Consider the following 27,873-nt stretch of genomic DNA (forward strand, 5'->3'; position numbering starts at 1 on the left):
GGAACCTTGAATTCTACCTATTTCAATCCATACTAGGACAATAATCCCCAAAAAGTATATCTAATAAATGTCCATCCAATTTTTGCTTGAAGATTAAAAAAAACAGTTTTAATTCCATCTAACTATACTATATATCTGTCACACATCACTTCATTTTGTCATCAACAATTGCAGTGCCAGACTGTGAAATGTTTTGCTAAAATGTAGGGAAACTAGACTTTTGGTTAATATAATGAAATGAAAGTTTACAGAGAAACTTTTCTGTTTTGCATAAACCCCCCAAAATAGCTGAAAATTACTCCAGAAGGACCAATGACACAGAAAATTAAAGAATAATAAAACAATATGGCCAGTGTGAATCTAGCAGAACTGGAGAGAAGAAGAACATAGAAATAAATGCAAAGTAAGGCAAGTAGACCAAAAGTTGGCTAAAATTTTATTAGGTCAGCCAGCTGAAGTTTCTGAAAATGGCCCTAATGCTAGTCAGAGTCAGTCATCACAACAAAAGAGTAAGAGATGGAGGTCTGAAGGAATTGAAAGACTCCAAAACTCCAAATTATCAACTGAAAGCCATGTGCAGACAGTCAAAACATAGATGGAAGCAGCATAAGCGTAAATCACAACATAGAAAGACAAGATATAGCCACATCCTTCTGGGAGCTACAAAAATTGTCAGGACCTACAACGACACACCTGTCAGATTGGCTAGAATGACAGGGAAAGATAATGCAGAATGTTGGAAGGGATGTGGGAAAATTGGGACACTGATACATTGTTGGTGGAATTGTGAATACATCTAGCCATTCTGGAGAGTAATTTGGAACTATGCTCAAAACGTTATCAAACTGTGCTTACCTTTTGACCCAGCATTGTTACTATTGGGCTTATATCCCAAAGAGATATTAAAGAAGGGAAAGAGACCTGTATGTGCAAGATGCCCATCAATTGAAAAATAGCTGAATAAATTGTGGTATATGAATATTATGGAATATTATTGTTCTGTAAGAAATGACCAACAGGATGATTTCAGAGAGTCCTGGAGAGACTTACATGAACTGATGCTGAGTAAAATGAGCAGAACCAGGAGATCGTTGTATACTTCAACAACAATACTGTATGATGATCAATTCTGATGGATGTGTTCCTCTTCAACAATGAGATGAACCAAATCAGTTCCAATAGAGCAGTAATGAACTGAACCAGCTACACCCAGTGAAAGAACTCTGGGAGATGACTATGAACCACTACATAGAATTCCCAAATCCTCTATTTTTGTCCTCCTGCATTTTTGATTTCCTTCACAGGCTAATTGTACACTATCTCAAAGACCGATTTTTTTTGTACAGCAAAACAACTGTTTGGACATGTATACATATATTGTATTTAATTTATACTTTAACATATTTAACATGTATTGGTCAACCTGCCATCTGGGGGGGGGGGAGAAGGAGAAAAATTAAAACAAAAGATTTAACAATTATCAATGTTGTAAAATTACCCATGCAAATTGACAGGACCACCTTAGTTCCTGAGAATGAGAGAAAAAGGTTACTCTACAAAGACCTGAGCAAAGTCATATATCACTGGGATAAATTAAGGTTATAGCAAAACATGGAACCAACTCCTACTTTAGGGTCATGTCAGGAGAAGACAGTCTGGATATAGAACTTGGAGACTAAGATAGAAATCAGAGATTGAGGTACAGGATAGGGTCTAATGCCAATCACTCAATATTGGCAATAGTAGTGACATTCAGATTACAGAGGGGGAAAGAACCAATATACCCAAGAGAGAATTATTTTGAATACATAATCCCAAACTAAAAAATAGTAGGAAAATGTAAGTAAGGAGAAAAAAACATTGAATGGAATAAAAAAGTACTATTGGTTAAGAAGTCAAGAAGCAATTACAGGAGAATAGAGTAACTCCACAACAAATAGAAGTATACTTCAGAAAAGAAAAATGACTTGGCCACAAGAACTAAGGATATTCTTGGAATATTTTTAAATGAAATTGGAAATGCAATGTGATTTTACACTTAATTCAACAGAAATGAGTGATACTTTCAGGCAATGAAAGTTTTTTTTCTTAATCTAATGAGAGATTTATACTTTATATAAAAATCACAGTATATAAAACACCTTATTTACATATTTGAAATTTTATTCTTTGTGTAACCATTGATTGAGATTAGAGAGGGATGGTATGCTTACACATCTATTGACAAACTTTTGGTAATAATAATAATTAATAATAATAACAATAATAAGCATTTATGTGGCATATCAGGGTTTTGAAAACACTATGTATGTTATATCATTTAATTTTCATAACAACATAGAAATAGTTATTTATATAATCCTCATTTTACAGATGAAGAAACTGTGGTGGTGACAAAGGCAGCAGAATGCATGAGATGAAAAGAGTTATCCACAAAGAAAAACCTACTTGTCTATACTCAATGGAAGTGAAATATAAAATTACTAAGGGAGAGTTTTGTTATGAATACTCCAAGGAGGCTTAAATATTAGCTTCTCAAGTGATTTTAATTGTTTCAAGATATATTATAACTTAGCCCTTCTTTTTCTTGTTTGGGATTACAATTAGTTGTTTCATACCTGATTCAAGGTGGCATTCTTAGAAACTTTACATTTATTCCCCTTTGCTGAGAAAAACCTTTTTAAACTAAAATAAAAATGGAACTGTTCCTTTGAAATGTGAGTTATTGGAAACACTGGATGTCAGTTTCTTTGAGGAGACAGGAAATGCCATAACAGCCAATGCTAAGGTAATCATGAGAGTAAATGAGAGAGGAATTGGCAAAGGTTGTGGGCCTCTATGGTTAGCAGTTCCTAGGTATGTGTTATGCTGGAGAGATCATCACAAAATTTTCCTAGTATTTCATAATTTTTACAAGTGAGATTCTTTAGTTGTCTGTTTTTCTTTTGAATACCTTATTTCCCTTTGAAAATGGCTATTATATTGTTTTAAAATAGTTTTACCTCCAGAATTATCTTTGTCAACTCTTTACAAAACATTTCCTTTTGTCATCTCCTTGACAATCACACCAATTTGCTTTCTTTTTATTGCAGCCTTTTACCTTGCCTTATCTACTTATTTTAATTATATTGTTTTACCAATTTCTTTTTCCCATTTGAATCCTGTTACCTCTTCTTCTCAGGTTCCTACTCTCCATGTTAAATTCATTTTTTCTGCTTCTCTTCTTTCCCATCTGTTTCATCTCATTCTTTTTATTTCATTTATCTTAAGTTCTGCCAGAGCGCAATTTCTTCCAATTGTGGTCTAATTTGTCAAAATCTCTCATAATTTTCCTCCATAAGTTCTTCACAGTTATTCAATCACTCCAAATTTCCTGCATAATTACTTTCTATTCTTTTTTAGCTTAATTACTTCCCTTGCTCCTCCCACACAAGTTCTCAGTGAATCTGGAAATACGTTATTAGATCAAATGGGCCTATGACTGACCATTTAATAAGGCTTTTTTCCCTTCTCTTATTTTCTATTTGTCTTTCTGGCTCTTTTCTTCCCTCCCTCCTATTATCTCCTTTGCCCCTCCTATATTTTAGTCTTTAAATTTCTTACCATAATGTAGATCTGAGGTTTCTGTCTCTTGGCCAAATTAATTATATTAATTCCATTACAATAAAGATTTTCAAAACAGCCATGGAAATTCCTATGGGAAAATGATACTGATTTTCCAGCTGCTAGAGCCCCTCCAAAGCTGAGCTTAGAAAGAAAACAGACATCAATAAAACCATTTAATAATTTTTCTGACAACTTATTTGCTACATAGACAATAAACATTTCCAATACAGCCAACAAGAATCACAAATTGTCCAGATTTCCATTATTTTGCTTTATAACCTTTCACTGTTATCAGATGTATTCATATCAAATAAAGGTTAAATATGGCAATTAAAGGACAGATTCATAGTTCTACCAAATGTATATACACAGGAACTCTTTTAATAACATATATTTTAGGGGGCAGCATGAATGCGATTTTAAAGTTTTAGTATGATACCAGGCTTTTATTGAATGCAGTTACTTGGTGGATAATGGAATGGAGGTTGGTGCTGCTCATCATATATCAGGATAATAATAAACCTTATCTAGACAGTGTTATGATGTATATACATTTAAGTCTGTGTGTAAAATTGTAGGCTGTTGCCCTTTGCCAATCCATTGATAAATTAGTTCTATTTGACTGTGGTAAATCTGACACAGGGTTGAAATGTTCATTTCATTTTATTCGTCAAAGCCATTTCATGCCTCATGAACAATAGGGCTTATATTTCTGGTTTCCGTAAAGATGAGCAGCAAAGGATTGGACAGAGAAGATATTACATTTTGGTACAATTTAGCCACATTTAAATGGGCAGGCTCAGAAATGTTCTCAGAGCTTTAAAAAAATCGTAGAAGCTATATATTGATTATGTGTTTATATTTTTATTTCTTTGACTTATCAAATAGGTGTATTGGGATATGATATTGAATTCTATGAGTTCTGATATGTGACTTTATATTATCAGGAATCCATTAAATATGATGAAATTCCTCATCTTTAATTTAATTACAGTGCAATTTTCAAAACCAAAAATTTTAAAATGTTATTTTCATTATTGACTTATCATTTGTGAGATGTTTTCTGAAAATGAAACTGTCATTGCATGGTTAGATAAAAAAAATTATCTAAAATAATAAAGTGTCATAATGTAAGACAGTAGTAATTACTATCTAATAAAACATATTCTTATTTTTTCTATCTAAATAGAAATTTCAGCAAAAATTTTAGTTAACCATAAAAGGAAAATGCCATAAAATCTTATTTTCTTTTCCTTGTTGAATGGAATTTAAATCACAAAGTCTTTATTAAATAAAAGGTAATTTTCACACCTCATAATTTAGGTCCAAGTAATTGAATTCTCCCTTTGCATGAAAATGTTGAGTGTGTTTATCCACGGTAAAGTTTACTTGTTTATTAAAGTACTCAATAAGGACAGAATGCCAGTGCAGATCATCCAAGAGGCTGCCCGTGGTGATGTTAATGAGGCTGTTAGTAGAATGCATTTTAGTATCACCTTAAAAGAGAGGAAGGAAAAAAATAAAAACAAAAAACTCAGTTTCACTTAAAAATTATAGTTCCCATGTTGTGATTCAATTCTGATCATTATGATTACAATTAATTTCTTTTCCCCCAGTTTAAATATTGGTGAACTTGCCTTAAGTAGGTATTAAATATGGCACCCTTTAATATGTATTATTGCTACTTCTTAGATCTTTTCTGATATTTAATGTATTCTTGATATTTAAGAAAAATTTAGACTTATAGATTTTAAGTGTAAGGACTATTAGCCTTCATTTTGTTACTAAACAATTGGTGGGAAGATTCAAATCCACTAAATTACACAGCTAAAGTTAGGCTTATAATAAGCTTTTAACATCCAGCAGGAAGTTTGAATAGCAAATAGTCTTTCATTTCCCCAGTTGCTTCAGTTCAGCAAGACTCAATTTCAACTTGTTTAGTTTTATTCCTTTCTTCCCAAAATTCCTAGTTCTGCTGGACATAGAAAATCCTATAATAATGCCATTGAACTTTAAAGGATTTAGTATCCCCTTCCCTATATTCTCCATGAGACCTGTTCTTTTCCCCATCATTCTTAACTGGCTCTGATTATTAGTTTTCTTCAGTGAGGATACATACTTTACTTTTTCTATGCTGGTTTCCTTCTCTGTGTTTTCTGTTGTGGCATGGGAACTCTACCCTTCTTTACATTATATCTTGGAATCCCAAACCTTGGTCAAATTACATTAAAACATTATATATTAAAAAAAAAAAAGTTTAAAGACCATCTACTTGCGCTCAGGAGCTCAACAAAATTCTGTGAATATCTTATTATGAGAATAAAAAATGATTAGTTTTTTTTTTTTTTACCATTATCACACTAATTTCAAGTAAAAACATGAGTAGTCATAAATATTAAGTTTCTAAATTGTTAAATAGAATAGATAAATGGACCAGCTAGATGGTGCCATAGATAAAGTACTGGCCCTAAAGTCAGGAGGAGATGAATTCAAATCAAACCTCAGACACTTAGCATTTATTAGCTGTGACCTTGGGCATGTCACTTAACTTCAACTGCATTGCTGGAAAAAAAAATAGATGCAAAGGTATTTAACAAGATACATGCATGTAGTAAGATCTAGGTATTTTGGCACACTCATACATATCACATGCCTGTAGTTTTTAACACAAATAATATCTATTGAACTAGACAATAATGGACTTTTAATGTTTTTTTACCTGAATTAATGAATAAGAAGAGTTTTCCTTTTATTAATTCCAAGGTGATGTAATCTCCATTTTGTCCTTTTCTGTGGAGCAGAATCCCATCACTTTCTATTGTTTTAAATTTGAAAGACATCACGTCTTTTAAGAGATTTGTGAATTTTTCATCAAATCTGTAGAGCAAGAAACTTTTCCCATCAAAATCCACCACTTCAGACCCTAAAGATAAAGATATTAAAAGATACCTTTAAATATGAAAGGTTTTTTTAACAAATATAAAAAATAGGATAAAAAAGTGCATTCTCTTTTTATAGACTATAAATCTATATCCTATGTACCTAAACCTGTGATTTCATTGTTATGGGGAACTGCTAAAAAAAAAAAAGAAGCTTCTTAAATTACAGAATAAAAACTGCTCTAATAAAGGCTACTTGGGACTAAGTGAAATACAATTGAAAAAATCACCACATACAGAAGGTGGAAATTGAATCCATGTCTTCCCAACAAATGTTCTAATGGCTATACAGTATCTTCTTTCATGTCTTACATGTTAGAGAATAGGAAATGGCAATAGAAGATGGATCTCTGCTTCACTTGTGAATTCAATGATAAGAAAACTTTTTCCGACAATACATGTTGATGCATTTTCTACAGCTTATAGTTATGAAGAGCTACTAGCACTGAGTCTTTAAGTAACTTGCCCAAACCAGTGTGTGTGTGTCAGAAATTAAACTTAAAGTCAAGCTGTCCTGGCTACTAGGCCAGCTCAGTAGAACATTGTCATATTGTCTGTAATCTTGATGGGGGCAGTAGCCCCTTTAAGATTCCTTTTCTGATCTCCAATTTCCTTTGGGACTGACCTTTGATTTACAAGATCTGGTAAAACCATCCTTTTGTATTCCAAGGGGAGAGATCCAGATCTGAGCCAGTTTGGGCTGTACCCAGCCCCCATTCTAATGATCTGCTCAGGTAGTCCAACCCCCACCTGGCAGGTTCTGGTCCTTGAGGAATCAACCTGGAACTCCACCCTAGGCCCCTTCAAGCAAATAAAAAGAGCCAAGCTGGAATCATCTCTTGGCAGAGAGTTGAAACATGCGAGCACCATGCTTTGCAAAACAGACTCTCTGTCCCCAGCTTTTGGCGTATTTCTTCCTCTATCCAATACCTTTTACTAACCAGACTTTAACCTTACTTCCAAACCTACAATAAACCTTTTTTTTTTTTTTTTTTTAATCAATCTAGGTTTTCGGGCCTGTAAATTCATTTACAGAGGACTCTCGTGCTGACACTAGAACTCATTTAACTTTGTATACTTGTGCCGAATCCAAAGGGGTTGCAGGGGAGTTCCATTTGACTCCCTGTACCTCAAACCTGTCACTAGACCTCAATTAATCCTAATTTTATTTAGGTATCCCTTAGCTAGACCTCAAAATTTGGTTATACCTCACCAATCTCATTCATCTTTTAATATTAGATATTGGTGAGGGGTGGCTAGGTGGTGAAATGGACAGAGTACCAGCCTTGAAGTCAGGAGAACCTGAGTTCAAATCTGGCCTCAGGCACTTAAGACTTTCTAGCTATGTGACCTTGGGCAAGTCACTTAACCCCAATTGCCTCAGCAAAAAAAAAAAAAAAAAAAAAAAAAAAATTAGATATTGGTGGATTTAATTCTAATTTATTATATTAAAACATATTTTTCCTTTTAACCCAATTTCTTCATTTTACAAATTATAACAAAACCCATTATTAAAAAATCTTCCCTGTACATGATCAATTTTTTCACTTAGTCAAATGTGAAAAATATTTTTTAAATCAATAGCTATGATAAAAAAAAAATTAAAAGCCTAGAAAGCCTTCTTATCTTACTTAAATGATGTCCTCAAAATGTTATGTTTCTCATCTAATGCTAAAAACTAAATTGGTAAAGGGGATATTTTAAATTTAAACATAGTAAGGTCACAACTGAGAAACTTCATTATTCTTCAAAAGTTTTAAGTTTTTCATCTAATAAGTGTCAAGGTAACATAAAGTTCATAAAAAAATAATAACCCCAATATGCTGGACTAATAATGTAAAATAACACCTATCAAAATAACTTACAGAGTGAATAAGACACAAGGGAACTGATACAAGGTAAAGAAGCTCATAGTGCCTTTCACACTTCATAAGAAGAAACAAGCAACTGCTCTTGAAAGTTACTTTTATGAATAAATGAATCTGTAAGGGAAATCCAGTGAAATCAGAAATTATTTTTTAAGAATTTAGTGAGTTCATCTGTTTACCAATCTTATTTAGCATGGGAAAGGAAGGAAAAGGAAGAAAAGAGGGGAGGGGAAAAAAAGCACACCGCATCTTATATGCATGAAATGTATTTAATTCAAATGATTCATCGTATTTAAAAGTAATTTTTGAAGGAGAAAAAAAAAGAATAAAGTAAAAAGTGTGCAACAGAGAACAAAAGAATAACCTACAAAAAAGCAAAGATGGATAGTCATGAATATAACATCTCCTATTATTATGCATGCTTTTTTGAAATGGAAATGTATTAAAACATATTTTTAATCCTTCTTGATGTTCTGCTAGACACATGACAAGGCTTTGTTTTGTTTTCCTTTTTCAGTCTTCCTTTTTCTACTTTTTTTTCTTATTTTATATTTGTTTTAAAGAAATACATTTTTAAAAGTAATCATTTATATTAATTAATTCCAAAAATCTTATGTATTTTATATAATTATGATTGAAAATTATAGTTTGATTTTTTCTATAACATATTTAATACTTAAGAAGTATTTGTTAAAAGTAATATTGTATTTTGAATGAAAAGTATCTTGATTGAGTTACCATTTCCTTATACAGTGAAATAAATGTCCATGATGAAAACATATCTGTGTAAAATACAAATGTAACACATTTTTATGATATGAAATGTATAAATGCAATGTGTGTATGTATCCTTCTAAGCAATGACAATAACAAAGTTATTTTTGATAAAAACCCTTATAGCAATTAACTATCAATGAAGTTTTCTCCAGAAAATATTTGTTTTATTCCTTCTGCCTACTGTTTCTGCTTCCTCTTCAATGATATTACTCTGTAATAGCCATATTAATCTTCTATGGCATTGAAAGTCTTTTGATGAAGCAATTCTATTATGCAAAATGGGGGACTAAAACATATTATAGGTAATTGAGATATGAAGCAATGAATTTTAAAAAATTCTATTTTTTAAAAGAAGGTTGCTATCAATGGCTCACCAATATATCTAGCCTCAACCTCCAATTAGATTGCTATTATTTGCTTCTGGATGCTTAACCATATGATAATCATCAAATGTTAAAACATACAATAACCAATAAAAGTCACTAATATATAATATAAGGCTTACAATACAATTATGATAGTTCCATAGTTTTCAGAGTGATATCATTGAAACTGACTAGAGACAGATCACCTACACATTTAAATTCTTTCTCTGACTTTGCCTGTGAGTTATGGGGCTTTAGGTACTTTATTAAGTCTTATCTAATGAACACATATAATATAAACATTCATAAACATGTATATATGTGTACATATATATAATTAGGTATGCATATACATATTTGCATTTTTATTATTTATCTAACAGAATTATCACTAATAAAGTGCTACATAAATGGATTTTTTATTTATTGTTTTACTATCAGTAATATTCATTCTTTATTTCACTTTTATTCTTTTGCTTATTTTTTTCACATACCAATTTAATACACAAAACCTCAGGATAGGGACCTGTGATCTTTCATTCTTTTAAACACTTCCCAAGACTTCCAGTGAAAAGTCTGAACATGTCCTCATTGCCTAAAGTCTACAAGTTCCAGACTTAGATTTGAATCTGAACAGTAGAGTCCTGCTGTACTCAGACCCTATCAGGAAGCTAAAAAAAATTCTGCTAGTTCAGAATGATAGATATGTAGGCTCCCCTTTAGTGTGGAATTCCTATTCTAGTCATTTCAGAAAGGCTAGAAGCTAGAAGTAAGTCTGGGTTCTGAGTCACAAAACCACTTTTTTTTTTGTTTGTTTGTTTGTTTTTTTTTTTTTTTTTTTTACTCTTTAATGGATACCCATTTCAGAACATGGACTCTTTTCACCTGGATTGCCACTCTTAAGCACTGGTCTCTTCTTCACTTTGCTTTGAATCTATAATATGGAACTGGGTAGCAAGAAATAGAGCTAATAATTATCACATATTTCTATATTCTACACAAGGTTACATTTAAGGATCTGTAATATGTCTTGGTAAACAGTTTCTAAGATAAATTAATACTATTATATTAATAGCTAGTTATTGATATGTGATCTACTCTTCTTTTATTTCTGTTAAAACACAATTCTTGAAAAGATCAAACAACTTCTGAAGGACCTAGATGAGTGATTTCTCCTAGCAATAAAAGCATGTTCTAATTAACTAGTTTGGGTATGATACTACCCACCCAACTAGAAATCTAATTTCTGTAGAGTATAAATAGAATCCAGTCTAGGTGAGCCTTTGCCCAAGGAAAGAACCCTTGTCCTTGATCCCATTCATTTAGGGCTATGCAGTTCAGTAGAAAACTAATGGAAGTCTAGACAGAAATAGATTTTCCTGCCCAGATGTCTTGAAGTTGCTAAGTCATGATAAAGTCAAGCTCTCACCAGAAAGAGCTGAAGACTTTTAACCTAACTTCTCATTAAATGTCTACCAATCAGTGTTAACTTTCACTTGTCAGGGAGTTCCTTTTTAGCAGGGATTTAATGTATTCCACAGTTTCCTTTGGGGTTTTTAGTTACCAGGAGAAATGACTGACCATCAATTTGTTTGTCTACTAACCTAATTAATAAATTGATTATTAATTATCCAGAAACTCTATTAGGGTTTTCATTGGTTACATCCCTGGACCGGAATGCTCCTCTTCTAATTACTGCCCAGACCCTCTTGTGTCTGAAAATCTTTCTCTCTGTGCTGAACTGGTCTGGGAAAATGACTCACAGTGATTTTTTTTCTTGGATTTCCTAAACAGAATTCAATATCATGTGTTATATAGATTTGTTTAAAATGGTTTAGTATGGTAAAAACAAAAACAAAAACACTTAAGAATGGTTTAGGTTCATTCCTAAAAATGAAGTTAGGAGATTTCATTGTATTTCTTCCTTCTATTTTTTCATCTTGACTCTGCCTCGTAGAATTCCTTTTTGTCCCCATAGGCTATCCAAGAGGAAATTTTCTCATCTCTTATGCTTTGTTAATTTCATAGTCCTGATATAGATTATTATTAGGATTATTATTATTTCTATGATTATTAGTAATTTTGAAACTTTTTTCAGATGGTTATGGATACTTTGTATTTTATATTTCTAAGATTTTATGTTCATGGGGGCAGCTAGGTTTGCAATGGATAGAGCACTGTCTCTGAAGTCAGGAGGGGTCAAGATTAAATCCAGCATTAAACACGTATTAGCTATGTGATCTTGGACAAATCACTTAGTTCTCAATGACACAAAAAAGACAAAAAAAAAGGTTCTATGTTCATATGCTTTGATCACTCTATAAAGGAATTTGAGAGATTTATATTACTAGTTACTTCATAAAAGACAAACATATTTCAGAAAAAGCAATGCTAATAAAGGATTAATATGACCTAAAGAGATAGGTATGGACATTTTATGATAAAAGTTAACAACAAAAATATTTACTATTTTACAAACATATATATATATATATATATATATATATATATATATATATATATATATATATATATATATATATATATATATATATATATATATATATACTATATATACTGTATGGCATAGTGTTAAACACTTAAAAGAAAACTACTGACTGAAAGAGAGGGAGAAATTAGCAGCTAAGTGGCAAAGTAAATGAAGCCCTGGGACTCAAGACAGGAAAATCTGACTTCAAATCATGTTTTAAAGACTTACTAGTTATGTGATCTTAGACAAGCAGCTTACCTCCATTTCCCTAAGTTTCCTCAACTGAAAAATGGGAGTAAAAATTACATCTACCTCCCAAAGTTGTGAGAATCAAATAAAACAATATTCATAAAGCATTTAGCATATTCCTGGCAAAAAGTTAAAGCTATATATGTGTAATCATTATTACTGTTTATTATGATGATGATTTATTATTGTGACTTGTTATTTAAAGGAAGGGGAAAAGACCCTTAACAACTGAGAACTATAATATTCCCATTTTTGACCTAATCAAACTTAACTAAAAGATAAATTCAGGTTAACAAAATGAAATTTCAAACCTTAATTATGAAAGAGCTCTGATTAATAAATGGGAATCTAAAGGAATGTGTAAATATACACATAAATATATACACCTGAGTGCACACATTTCTGTGTATGTGTGAGTCACTAAGCATTTATTAACCACCTAATATATGCCTGAAACAGTGCTAAGCACTAAGGATACAAAAAATGTTAAAAAAAAATTTCCTGCTTGCAAGAAATTCAGAGTCTAATAAAGGTGAAAACACTCAAACAACTATGTGGAAACTAGCCAGATATAAGCTAAATAGACAATAATTAATATCAGGAAAGTATTAAAATTAAGAGGAATTGAGAGAGAGAGTTCCTTTAAAAGGTGAGATTTCAAATGAAATGTGAAGAAAGCCAGGGAAGACAATGGGGGATGAGTGAAGAGGGAGAGAATTCTAGGAATAAGAGGAAGCCAGTGAAATATCTGAAGTCTAGAGATAAAATTTCTACTTCCAGAAACAGCAATGAGGAATCACTGGAGCACAAAGAGGGTGAGTAAAGTGTAAGGAGAAAGAAAAGATAGAAGGGAGGTAAGTTGTCAAGGTCTTTAACTGTCACAAAGAGCATATTAATTTTGATTCTGCATTCAGAGTCACTGGAGTTCAGTGAGTAAGGGAATGACATGTATAGATCTGCATTTTAGGAAACTCAGTCTGACAACTGAGCAAAGATGGTTTAGATTGGAATAAGATGTGATGGAAGGAAATCAACTAGAAAACTAGTACAATAATTCAAGTATTTGGTGCTTTGGTCCTGGACCAGAGTAGTACCAATGTCAGACGAGATAAAAGTACAAATGTGAAAGATATTACAAACATTACAAAACAAAAATTAATTTTGTATAAGCCAGAAGAGAATCTGCAGAGATAAATAATGAGCATAGAGCTCAAATATTTTTAAAATACTAGAGAATTATAATCAACATAATGATCAATCTTTCAAAAGATCAATTATGGAACAGGCTATCCACATATTTACACAAAAATGATGGAGCGACGTGAACAGAATGAGACACTACAAAATTTTTGGATGTGGGTAATACAGGAATTTGACTATTCATTTGTATTATATAGTTTTTATTTTCTTTTTCTCATGGGGAAGAATATGAGGAAGAGAAAATAATTTTATATTTTAAAAAATTATCTCTTATCCCCCCAAAAATTATGATTCAATAACCTTGAATGTCATAATATAGGAAATAATATAAGGCAACTATAGAGAACTTAACACAATAAGTAAAGCATTGGTCAAAAGAGCTTACAGATTGCTGTCATAAAGGCAAAAAAAATATGTAAAAATAAAAGATATGTCTGAACAATTAAACTGTAATGTTCTCTTGTTCAGTTTCCTGGGGAGCCTTTGAGACTATTCATTTTCAGTTCAGTAATCACCACATGATTACTGTCTACCACATGATATTAGTCCAAATCCTTTACTATCTCTTTGAAAGTTCTATCTTCATTCCTGAGGCCTGGTTAGCTTTCTTAGAGGCCTAGCTCTCTCTTTGGTTCTGAGAGCTTGAGCTCCTGTAGCCAATCCTTTGTCTTCTCTGCCTCTGCCAGCTTCTCCTCTGTGGCTCTCAGTCCCTGTTTATATGCTCCACACTGAGTATAAACCAATCATTATATCACTAGGAAACCATTATTTGTTGTAGGATTAAATCAATGCTAAACTAGATTTAACCATTGCCTCCTCAATTCCACTTAGTACCTTGTTTCAAGTTCTGGCCCATAGCATTAAACAAAGGGGAAAAAGAAAATAAGGCTGATTTAAAATGTGTCAGAATCCAAATCACCTATATTTTCTATTAGAACTAGAAAGAAAATTCGAGTTTGTATTGTGAAATTGCTTTGTTTTTAAAGAGAATGAAATACACCTTTACTGGCAGATCAGGGGCTAGAATTCAGAACTCTTGCTCCTACCCCACTGCTATTTTTTAGGCAATTTATTGACATTTGACTTTTTTTGATAGTTCTCAGACCTCCTGAGTACACTGGCCCTTCCTCAGATCAAAGAAAACAGTTCCCCTCAGTCTTTTCCAGGTTCCCTCTGCCCTCAAGCTCACCATTGTCAATGTGGACAAACTATCAGCTTACTGAAGGAGTAGGGGTCTGGGCTTTCTTCCTATTTGTTCTCCCAAGATGCAGAGTTCATTCCTAGAACCATGGGTACTGAGAAGACTAGTTTCACTAAGCAAATCCAGGCCAGGCTTTTCTCCAAGCCACTAAAAGAACTGGATCAAAAGTCCTGCCAGACTCAGACTCCTAATACCACATACCACTTCTCTGTGCCTGAAGAACTCACAAAATCTGAGCATAGAACCTTACTAGAGCTCTTCCTTGTTCTCACTAGGTTCATTAGTGGAATATGTGTTATCCACACTATCTTAGAGGAGTTTAAATTCTATCTTAGCCTCTCTCAATTTCTTTCTTTGGGGCAAATTTCCCATCTTGGGAAAGCCCTCTAATCTATATTCTCTTATTCAGTACTACTTTTTTATTGGGCTAGTGAGGAATAGTAGGGAAGGAAATAATAATTTCAAATTTTAAACTACTTTAGTCTATCTTTGTGAAGAGTTAGTTTAACTTAAAACTATACAAAATTTGTTCCTATTAAAGATACCTCTATTTACAATGTCATTCCATTATATTATGTAGAGGGAAGGGAGAGGAGACAGAAAGACAGAAAGACACAGAGACATAGAGACAAACTTTAAATTTTGTCTCTATGTCTCTGTGTCTTTGTGTCTTTCTGTCTCCTTATTATCCCTTATTAAAGTACAAAGATATACCTCTGGCTGTCAGTTCTCTTATGAGCTGTCAATTGGTGATGTGACCTAAATTCTGCTGGCTTAATATCCCCATCTTATCTCATCATTTAGAAAAAAAAATAATAAAAAGTATAGAAGTTCTTTTTTTTTTAAAGTAGGTGCAGCTACCAAATTATCTGTTTTTTTTTTTTTTTTTTTTTTTTTTTTTTTTTTAATCCAATGTGTCTAATACATTGTTGCTTCTTGTATTACTCACAGAAATCTAGAAGTGTTTCTCTAGTTGGGATTTAAAACTCAACTACATAAAATATTCAGATATATAACAGGTACATGGTTCCTGTAGTCCTGAAAAAATATATAATTTGGGTTCTTATATGTTCAAAATGTATCTCCCAGAAATGTGGTTTTACCTTCAAAGCTGTAGCTTTTCATTTCTATCTCTGATGATTTACAAGAAAGATTGAATCTTACATAAGATGCTCACTCTTTGAAAATGCTACTAAATTAGAATAGTTATCTTATTAGCAAGGCTCTGAAAGAACAAGTAAGCCACTAAAGACATTTTTCTACATACTAATCATTTTATTGTAAACCCGATTATAAATTTAGACCTGATAATTTAAAAAAAGGAGGGGATGCATACAAACTGTCCACATCATAATATCAATAAGTAGGTAATTCAGCCTTCAAAAGAAGTTGTTGTTGTTGTCCTTGTTGTTGTTATAAAGAAGACTATTTTGGGAATTGCTAGAATTGATAACTAAAAGTTTTATTTCCACAAAATATACTGAAATAAAAATAATATAATCCACATTACCATGGAGAATCTTGTATTAGAGCTAAAAGGAATCTTTAAAGTCATTTACTCCAATCTGATTTTATAGAGAAAGAAGCTAACATCTCAAGAAGTAGTGGTTTGCTTAAGGTCATGTGAGTAGTAAGTAGTAGAGTGAGGATTTGAACTTAAACCTTTCTGACTCTAAATCTAGTGTTTTCCCCTTTTCAGTATGTTATCTACCACTGAGATCACTATTACTTGCATCTTATATATATCATAACTAAAACAGAAGAAACAAAATGAGATATAATTCTAAAAATTATTCTTCAAAATAACAAAGAGTAAGAAAGAATGTCTGAAAATATCATCTAGGTGATGACAGAAAAGCCATGTCCTTGAATTCTTAAAAAAAATGGTGATATGAAGGATTACAATTGAGCCTAGCTACACTGATAAAATTTTATCCATAACTGAAAAGTTAAGATAAGATACTACTATTCAAAACTTATATATCCTGGTCAAGACCAATTGTTCAACTTTCAGAATCTTCCAAACATTTTAAAGTAGTCAAAAGAGTCTAGGAAGAAGATAAAGTGTGAAGTTTTGATGTTATGGGTGAGTTTACTACTTCAGAGGCAGCTCACTTTACCTCAGCATAAAGAAAATCATCTAATCCTGGAAGTATAGAATTTTGATTTTGATGTGGAAAGAACATCCTCTCAAAGTTATGATATAGGCATCTAAATATTATTACTGGAAATGGACTAGGAGGAGTCTTCTTGTAAATCACTTTTTGGAGGCACATGATAGAAGAAGTTGCTCCAACTCTTCCCAGTTTCCCTCAGAAAAATTAGCTCAATCCTCTAAAAGCTTATAGAGTGACAAAATTCACAAAAAAGATAGAGTGAAACAATTTTTGAACTCAAGATAACTTAGAAGTACATTAGGAAAGGTCTACCTCCCTTGAATACAAAAGAGAAGTTCTGCCTAGTGCAGACAGACAGTGTCTAGGCAAACCAGAAGGAGGCTCTTAGCCACAACACAGGTCAGCAACCAAAGCTACTCTTTCATAGCTCAGCAGAATAGTGGCAAATCTGGCCAGCTGCAAGATCTGGAATCCCAGCACAGAAAACAAATTCCAAACCCCAGAACTCTGACAAATTCGTCATGACTAGGCTAGGCCACCCTAGCAAAGTAAGCAAGCCACTAGAAACTGAATTCCCTCCCAAGCACAAAAGCCAGGAACTAGGTCTCTGATCCCCAGAATAAAAAGTTTATGATAGTGACCTTCATGATATAAGGGCAGAATTCAACTTTAAAAATGAGCCAAAATCCCCAAAGAGCTCTGATAATAAAAAAGCTATGGCAATAGGGAAAATCAAAATACAAACTCAGAAGAGGACAATAGTGTCAGAATGCCTATATGTAGAGTCCTAAAAAGGGATAGGAATTGGTCTCAAGACCAAAAAATCCTTTTGGAAAAACTGAAAAAAAGATTTTAAAAATCAGGTAAAAGAGCAAGAAGAAAAATTGGAAAAAGAAATGAGAATTAAAGGAGAATTATGAAAAAAAAGTCAATATTTTGGAAAAAGCAACACAAAAACTAACTAAAGAGAACTAAAGAGAAAAGGAGAATTGGCCTAATGGAGGTACAAAAGCTAACTGATGAAAATCATTCCTTAAAAATTAGAATTGGGCAAATGTGAGCATCAAAAATTAATCAAATAAATCAGAAGAATAAAAAAATAGAAAAAAAAATGTAAAATATCTTATCCAAAAAACTGACCTAAACAATAGATCCAGGGAATAGAATTTAAGAATTATTGGACTACCCAAAAATTATGGTTAAAAAAAGCCTGGATAGCATCTTTCAAGAAATTATCAAGAAAAACTGTCCTGATAGAACCATAAAGTGCAGAAATGGAAAGAATCCACTTATCACCTAAAATAAACCCCAAAAAGAAAATTCAAGGAATACTATAGTCACATTCCAGAATTATCAGCTCAAGGGAAAAAAAATACTTCAAGCAGCCAGAAAGAAAATAATTTAAATATCAAGGAGTCACAGTCAGGATGATAGAGGAATAAGCAGCTTCTAGATCAAAAGATTAGAATGGTTGAATATGATATGCCAGAAGGAAAAGGATCCTGAATTACAATAAAAAAATCAACTACCTAGCAAAATTGAACATAATCTTTCAGGGTAAGAGATGAATATTCAATGAAAAGAGGGACTTTAAAATTTTCCTGATGGAAACATCAGAACTGAACAGTAAATTTGATCATTAGAAGGAAGAGAAGGGAAGTGTAAAAATAAATAAACAGAAAAGGAGGGAGAAAATCAATAAGATTAAACTGTTTATATCCCTACAAAGGAAGATGATATAAGTAACTCTTGAGAACTGTATCTTTATTAGGGAAGCTAAAAGGAGTATACAAAGACATAAATTGTTAGGTATAAGTTGATTTGAACGTGATGATATTAATTAAAAAGATGAAGTAAGGGATGAAAAAGGGATTTTACCAAAAGAAAAAGTGGAAGCAAAATAGAGTAAATTATGTTACATGAAAAAGCACAAAAGAATTACTAGAAATAAAGAAGTTAGAAGGTGATCATTGCTTAAACTTATTTTCACAGAATCTGGCTCAAAGTGGAAATAACATATATATTCAGTTGGGTATAGAAATTTATCTTACCCAAGATGGAAGTAGGAGAAGAAAGAAGAAAGAAGAGGTGGACTGGCAATAGTATATTGAGTGAGGGAGGTGTCAAAAGCAAAACACTAGTGAGAGGGACAGGGTGAAAAGAGAATGAAAGATATAAATAGAGAAAAATAGGAAAGAGGAAATAGACAGTTATCATAACAGTGAGTGGAAATGGGATGAACTCTCCCAAAAAATATAATAGCAGAGTAGATTAAAAACCAGAACCCTGCAATATTCTGTTTATAAGAAACATATTTGAAGCAGAGAGATACATAGAGTAAAGATAAAATATTGTAGCAGAATATTTTACACTTCAGGTAAAGTAAAAAAAGAAAAAAAAAGGCAGGGGTAGAAATTCTGATCTTAGACAAAACAAAAGCAACAATAGATCTAATTAAAAGAGATAAAGAAAGAAATTATATCTTGTTAAAAGAAACCAAAGATCAGGGTTTCTTAAAGTTTTTACATTCAAAACACACTTTTGACCTAAGAAATTTTTACTTAACCTTGGTTATACAGACATACAAATCAAACCCTTAAAGACAAACAATAATTTCATGACCCCTACATGAAGTTATAACCCCATATGGGAATCACAACCCACTGTTTAAGAAGCTTTATCATAGACAATGAAGTAAAATCAATATAAAACTTATATGCACGAAATGGTATAGCATCTAAATTCTTAGACAATGAGCAAATTATAGAAAGAAATGAAGGCAAAATTTTACTAATGGGGGATCTCAACTTTCCTCTCACAGAACTAGATAAATTTAACTACAAAATAAACAAAAAAGAATTAAAGGAGGTGAATGGAATTTTAGAATGGTTAGATATTATAATGGATCTCTGGAGAAAACTGAATTGGGAGAGGAAGGAGAGAAAAGAATGGTGCTTGGCACCTACATAAAAAGTAATCACATATTAGAGCATAAAAACTTCACCATGCAATATTAAATACATCCTTTTCAGATAATAATTAAATTAAATTTACATGTAATAATGGACCATGCAAATATACACTAAAAACTAATTGGAAACTAAACAACCTAACACTAAAGAATGAGAAGGTCAAACATTATAGAACAACCAACAATTTCATCCAAGAGAATGTCAATAATGAGACAACCCACTAAAACTTATGGGATATAGCCAAAGCAATTTATAGGGGAAATTTTATACCTCTAAATATTTGCAAGAATGAAATAGAGAAAGAGATCAATTTGGCATGCAACTAAAATAGCTAGAAAAAGAACAGATTTTAAATTCTAACTAAATATCAAATTAGAAATTCTGAAAATCAAAGGAAAATTAATAAAATTAGAAGCAAGAAAATTATTAAACTTGTAAGTGTTGGTTTTATGAAAAAAAAAAATCCAATAAAATAAATAAATCTTCAACCTGATTTTTTAAAAATGTCAGCAGAAAAACTCAATTAGCATATCAAAAAATGAAAACAATAAATTCACTACCAATCTAGAGTAAGTTAGAGTAATAATTAGGAAATATTTTGTTCCACTGTATGCCAATAAATTTGATAATCTAGGGGAAATGTATGAATATTTACAAATAGGGTGATACCATAAGTAAAATAGGAAGGCAAGGAATAGTTTGGCTACTAGATCTATGGAGAAAGATTTATGATCAAACAAGAAATAGAAAACATTATCAAATGCAAAATGGATAATTTTGATTACATTAAATTGCATGGGTTTTATACAGACAAACCAATGCAACCAATATTAGAAATAAAGGAGAAAAAAGCTGGAAAATAATTTTTATAGCCAGTGCTTCTGATAAAGGCCTCATATCTAAAATATATATAGAGAACTGAGTCAAATGTATAAGAATATAAATTATTTCTCAATTGATAAGTGGTCAAAGAATATGAACAGACAATTTTCAAATGACATTAAAACTTTCTACAATCATATATCAAACCATATAGAAAATAAAATTTTCTAAATCACCTGATTAAGGAAATGCAAATTAAAATAACTATGAGGTACCACCTCACAACTATCAGATTGACTAAGATAATGATAAAAAATGATAAATATTGGATGGGATATGGGAAAACTGGAAAACTAATGCATTGTTGACAGAGTTGTGGACTGATTTAGCCATTCTGAAGATCAATTTAAAACAATGAGCAAATAAGTATAAAACAATGAAAAACTTTTGATCCAAACAATGCAACTAATAGATCTATATCTCCAAGAGATCGTAAAAGAAGGGAAAAGACCCACATGTGTGTAAAAAATCTTTTTATTGTGGTAAAGAATTGAAAAATGAGTAGATGACCATAAATTAGGGAATGGTTGAATAAGTTATGGTGCATAAATGTAGTGGAATATTATTGTTCTATAAGAAGTAATAAGCAGGTTGATTTCAGAAAAACCTGGAAAGATTTACATAAATTGATCATTAGTGAAGTGAGCAGAACCAGGACAATATTATATATAGTAACATAGTAACAGTAAAATTATATAGTGATCAACTATGACAGACTTAGCTCTACTCAGCAATACAGTGATATCAGCCTGTTCTAATAGTTTTAGGATAGAAAATGCCAAGAAAAAGAATAATGGAGACTAAATGTAAATGAATACATTCCAATTTTTCTTTTGTTTTTCTTTTCTTGTGTTTTTCCCTTTTATTCTGATTTTTCATTCACAACATTACTAATATGGAAATTTGTTTAAAATTAATATATATATATATATGTATATATATATATATATATATCTTACAAAATATTACAAAATCAGGTCAAGGATCTTAAAAAAAATGAATTTTGAAAATTATATTTAGATGTAACTGGAAAAATATACTAAATGGAAAAAGCCAACTTTGAAGAAAACAATTCCTTAAATTTAGAATTGATCAAATGGAAGTTAATGACTATGAGAAATCACTAATCAATAGAACAAAGCCAAAAGAATGAAAAAAAAAAAAAAAAAAGAAATCATTGTGAATTATCTTAGGATAAACAACTGACCTGGAAAATATTGCCAGAAGAAATAATTTTACTTTTTTTTCTTTTTTTTTTTATTCATTTTTCCAAATTATCCCCTCCCTCCCTCCACTCCCTCCCCCCGATGGCAGGTAATCCCATACATTTTACATGTGTTACAATATAACCTAGATACAATACATGTGTGTAAATACCATTTTCTTGTTGCACATTAATTATTAGCTTCCGAAGGTATAAGAAATCTGGGTAGATAGACAGTAGTGCTAACAATTTACATTTGCTTCCCAGTGTTCCTTCTCTGGGTATAGTTATTTCTGTCCATCATTGATCAACTTGAAGTGAGTTGGATCTTCTTTATGTTGAAGATTTCCACTTCCATCAGAATACATCCTCATACAGTATTGTTGTTGAAGTGTACAGTGATCTTCTGGTTCTGCTCATTTCACTCAGCATCAGTTGATGTAAGTCTCTCCAAGCCTCTCTGTATACCTCCTGCTGGTCATTTCTTACAGAGCAATAATATTCCATAACCTTCATATACCACAATTTACCCAACCATTCTCCAATTGATGGACATCCATTCAACTTCCAGTTTCTAGCTACAACAAAAAGAGCTGCCACAAACATTTTGGCACATACAGGTCCCTTTCCACTCTTTAGTATTTCTTTGGGATATAATCCCAATAACAGCAATGCTGGGTCAAAGGGTATGCACAGTTTGACAACTTTTTGGGCATAGTTCCAAATTGCTCTCCAGAATGGCTGGATTCTTTCACAACTCCATCAACAATGTATCAGTGTCCCAGTTTTCCCACATCCCCTCCAACATTCATCATTATTTGTTCCTGTCATCTTAGCCAATCTGACAGGTGTGTAGTGGTATCTCAGAGTTGTCTTAATTTGCAAGAAGAAATAATTTTAAAATTATGGGACAATCAAAAAAAGAAAAAAAAAGCATTTACATGAAATTATAAAGGAAAATTTTCCTGATATTTGAGAGCTAGAGGTAAAAATGGAAATTGAAATAATCCACTTATCAATTCCTGAATGAGATCCCCAAATGAAAATTCTTACTGATATTATAGCCAAATTCTAAAGTTCCCATATATAATCTATGCACATCCACATATGTATGCATATGTATTATATATATATATATGTATATATATATACATATATATATATATATATATATATATATGTATGTATGTATCTGTATGTGGGGCAGTACAGATGTTAACTGAATATAAAGGAATGATATTCAAAAAGGTAAAATTAGAGAATGAAACAGGAATGTTCTGAAAAAAAAGGAAAGGAAGAGGTAGAATGAGGTAAATTATCACATATGAATAAAACAACAAAAAGTTTTTAGAGTGGAAGGAAAGAGCAGGGAGGTAAAAGGAGTTAATGAATCTTACTCATCAGAATTGGCTCAAAAAAGGAGTAACATACACACTCAGTTAGATATAGAAACTTATCTTGTCCTACAGGAAAGGAGCAGGGGGAAAAAAAAAGAAGAAAGGGGTAGCAGACGAGGGGAAAGGGTAGTCAGAAAGAATCAAAATTTCTCAAATATGTAGAGAACTTAGTCAAATTTATAAAAACTAAGAACCATGTGAAAAGCTTTCAGATAAAATAATCATAGCTATCCTGATCCATATGAAAAAATGCTCTAAGTCACTACTTATAAGAGGAATGTAAATTAAAACAATTCTGAAGTACTACTATGTGGCTATTAGATTAGCTAATAGGATAGAAAAGGAAAATGATAAATGTTGGAGGGGATGTAGGGAAATTGATACACTGTTAGTGGAATATGAATTGATTTAACCATTCTACAAAGAAATTTGGAAATATACTCAAAGGGCTATAAAATTAATATAAAATCATGCCTACCCTTTGACCTAACAATATTACTAGTAAGTCTGTATCCCCAAAGAAAACAAAAACAAAAAAGGAAAAGGACTTATATATACAAAAATATTTACAGCAGCTCTTTTCTGGTGGGAAAGAACTGGAAATTGCAGGGATGCCCATCATTTCTGGGATGGCTAAACAAAGTGTAGTTGTGAATATACTATGATTGTGATATAAGAAATGATGAACAGCATAATCTTGGAAATATCTGAAAAGATTTCCATGAGTTGAAGTAAAGTAAAATGGACTATTCACAAACAGAAGCATTATAAGATAATCAGATACAAATGACATAACTATTCTCAACAATATTATGATCTAAGAATATTTTGAAGGACTTATGATGAATAATACTAGCCATACTGAGAGAAAAAAACATATGGCATCTGAATACAGATTAAATGTTTTGTTTTTTTTTTACTTTATTTTTCTTGAAGGTCCTTTTTGTTTGTTTATGTTTTCTTTTACAACATGTCTGTTATGGAAATGATTTGCATGACTACATATGTATATCTCATATCAAATTGCTTTTATTCTCAGTGAAGGAGAATGGGGAGGAAGGGAGAGAATCTGGAACTCAAAATTTTAAAAAATGAATGTTAAAAGTTATTTTTACATATCACTGGGGAAAATAAAACACAAATTTTAAATAAATTAATAAATAAATAGGAAAGAACAAATTAATAAGAATGAATATTACATTGAGGGGCTGGACCTATTCTAATGAACTTGGTTATATCATTTATTTCTAAGTTATCCCCATGCTGGGGCAGTCTATTCACAGAATTTATCTTCATCTTTAACCTGAATAGAATATAATGGATTTTCCCACTTGGGTAGAGTCTGAACAAGATTGCTAAAATGCTTAATCTAATCTGGCTATCAATAATTTGTCCCTCAAAAGAATTAGAGAAAAGGGGGCCACTCTGGGTCTTCCTAAATCATTTCTCTCAGAAGACTTCTCTGATGTTTTGAAATAAGCAGAGAGTAGAGAATTACTTAGACAATGAGTGTAATTGTAATGCCAGAGAAATTTTTATGCAGAGGCATAAAAGAAAGTAAGCCAATTTAAAAAATGTTAAGATATAAAATATCTACATTTGGCACAATAAAAGAGATGACGGCATCCAGTAAAATATGTATACATGGACAGTGGATGACTTTAATAGCACTATTTTGGACTGACTAAAGAAGAGAGCAAAATGGAAGCAACACCTCCAAATGTTAATAACTACAGTGTCAATATGACCTAATTTTTATTATACATATGAATTTTCTGGTAAATTTTATTATTTTATTAATTGGAGAGTTTAATTGATGGACAGGACTCTTGTCTCAAAGTATCCAGTGACGGATGGGAGAATGTCAAACCCTTTTATAGCTTTCAAACAAAGAACAGAACAGAAGAGCAGGAAAAGTTCTTACAGAACCTTTTGGTTCTGTCAGGATAGGGAGAGGTAATAAAATCTTACTAAAAACCAGAGTCAGGATGTTTGAATAAACAGAAGTAAGGATGTCAATTGAAGTATCCGGGATGGTCTTATCTCTTGGAATATTTTAGAGGGACAGTGTCACAAATTCTTTGAAGGCAGAGGAAGTTAGGAGCAAGGATGTCTGTTTTGCTCCTCATCTCCCATTTTCAATTTATAACCTTAGAGCAAATGGTTCTCAGTCTTAATGAACCAGAGAGGTTTTACAAGGAAATTGAGGCAGAACAGTTAAGGAAACTGAGATAGAACAATTCAGGGAAACTCAGTCAGGACAATAAGAGAAATTAGTGCAGGGAAACTGAGGTAGAACAGCTCAAGTAAACTGTGGCATAATATAATAAAGAAAAACAAATGTGAAAGGACTTGGATCTATATAATGTCTTCAGAAGACTGGAGAAGAATCATGTCTCCTATCCCTTAAGAAAGGAAATATACCAAAAGTATAGAATAAGCTATATATATTTCAGGCAGAAAATGTGCAAGTTCTCTTCTTTTTTCTTGATTTTATTTATCTAGTCAAAGAAAGACTTCTATTTTAATGATTAGGAGGTTGTGTTAGAGAAGTGGTGGGTAGTGAGAATGATATAAAAAAGAAAGAAAAATTTGTCAGTGAAGCATTAAAATAATATAAAGGAGAGAGAAATTCAAAAGGGAATACAGAAAAATAAGGCAATCTTATTATTGTGTAAATTTAACACACACTCAAAATGCATATAATGTAATAAGAACTCAGAGGATTCTTTTTTTTTTTTTTTTTTTTTTTTGATAAAATCTTCTTTGTTCTTTGTATTCTGAAATGCTTATGTTTGTTGAAGGTTTTCAAAAAGTCACATAAAAAGAAAATGTAAAAAAAGATTTCAGGAAAAAAAAAACAACTGACATCAATAAGGAACATCTGAATAATGGAGAATTAACTTTAATTTGAGAGGTGATAAATGAGATCTTAGTAAGGACAGTAATTTATTCTATTAATTCTCTTGGCATGCTTTCAAATATTTAAATAGAAATATGTCCTTCTAAATGAGAGAGACAGAGACACAGACAGAGAGAGAGAGAGACAGATGCAGAGAGAGAAACAGAGAGAGGAGGAAAGGAGAGGAGAAGGGAGGGGGGAGAGAGAGTGTATAATCCCATAACATCAAATAAAAGGGGAAAGTATGTAGTATATAATGAATCTTTCTTGTATGTTTATGAAGTCAGACTTGAAAAAGTAACCATTCCCTTATTTTTTAAAGTCACATTTTAATATCTATGTTTTACAAATGAATAAAAGCTTGTCTTGATTTCATTAGAAGAAAATATAAATCAAATCTAGAAAATGCTGAGGTTCTCAGTAACAATTACAATAAAGCCACAGCATTGATGTGGAATGTAGGTACTTGAAGTCTACATCACTGAATTGGGTTTTAAAGAGATGCAGAGGAAGCACTCAACTGGCACTTGAAAAATCAACAGGAAGAAGTTATTTGACATTTATGCAGAGGCATAAAAGAAAGTAAGGCAATTTAAAAAATGTTAAGATATAAAATATCTACATTTGGCACAATAAAAGAGATGACGGCATCCAGTAAAATATGTATACATGGACAGTGGATGACTTTAATAGCACTATTTTGGACTGACTAAAGAAGAGAGCAAAATGGAAGCAACACCTCCAAATGTTAATAACTACAGTGTCAATATGACCTAATTTTTATTATACATATGAATTTTCTGGTAAATTATTATTGTCATTGCTATTGCTGCTATTATTATATCTTGGTTAACATTAAGTAAAATGACTAGAAGGGATTGTGGAAAGAATTCTTAATCTAGACTTCCCAAGCTCAGGCAGGAGTGTAAGGGGAAAAAATGTTCTATTAAATGATAATCTTTTTCTCTTTGAAGATTATTATTTAAGAAATTAGATTCAAAAGTTTTGTTATTAAATGACTTAATTATATATTTCAACTGAATGATAGAAAAAGACACAGAAAATACTAAGAATTACACAGCTATTAGAGTGCCTACAACATTTGCCTATGTTTTGGTACTCTAAATGCAGGATCCTTATCTTGTGATTAATAAGGAAATTTAAAAAGATACAACCTGCTTTATCTAGTAAGTTCTTGATCTACTTCTCAAGGAGAGACATATCACAATTCAAAACATTGCTAGTTCAGAAAAGACATGTTTGTAAACTTCTATAGGGGATTTATGTGGAAGGTTGTTGTATTGCCTCATGACAGTGAAGCAGTTGAACAAAAAACATGTTTTCATAAAAAATGTCAAGGCCCAACAAAGTCATCATGAGAGCACTTAAGCAACTGAAAGGAGAAAGTTCTGTGGTAGGTCTGCTCAAGGTCAGTCTACTGGTTTATAATAGGTGTTAGAATAAGCCCTTGCAGATCACCTTTCTCCAGGCAGGCACTTAGTCAGTGTTTGCTAGTAAATACCAAGTTCCTAATTTGTCTCTGTCAGCTAATAGGAAAGAAGGGACTAATCTGTATATGAATAGGCAGAAATTCTCTTCATCTCATATGAGCAGATAGTGGAGCCTAGGGGACCTGCTTGTAGTCAGACATATCATAATTTAAATCTTGCCTCAGATACTTACTAGCTTTGTGAAGTGGGCAA

The 27,873-nt window shown here is 31.9% G+C and overlaps 1 protein-coding gene across 3 annotated transcripts in view; it reads right to left on the minus strand.

The window, feature by feature from the left end:
• The window catches only part of CNTNAP4 (contactin associated protein family member 4), a 641,498-nt gene that overhangs the window by 213,747 nt on the left and 399,878 nt on the right, over positions 1 to 27,873 (minus strand). For 2 of the 3 annotated variants that reach the window (XM_074281700.1, XM_074281701.1), the window contains exons 5-7: positions 6,326 to 6,529; positions 4,918 to 5,102; positions 3,604 to 3,747 (exon numbers count right to left, since the gene is read on the minus strand). In XM_074281700.1, coding sequence (XP_074137801.1) covers positions 3,604 to 3,747; positions 4,918 to 5,102; positions 6,326 to 6,529 — 533 coding nt within the window. Of the gene's footprint in view, positions 1 to 3,603; positions 3,748 to 4,917; positions 5,103 to 6,325; positions 6,530 to 27,873 lie in introns of those variants that run through there. The other variant, XM_074281702.1, reaches the window with a different exon arrangement.

The sequence above is a fragment of the Sminthopsis crassicaudata genome, chromosome 1 (genome assembly GCF_048593235.1).
Source record: "Sminthopsis crassicaudata isolate SCR6 chromosome 1, ASM4859323v1, whole genome shotgun sequence".
Taxonomy (NCBI): domain Eukaryota; kingdom Metazoa; phylum Chordata; class Mammalia; order Dasyuromorphia; family Dasyuridae; genus Sminthopsis; species Sminthopsis crassicaudata.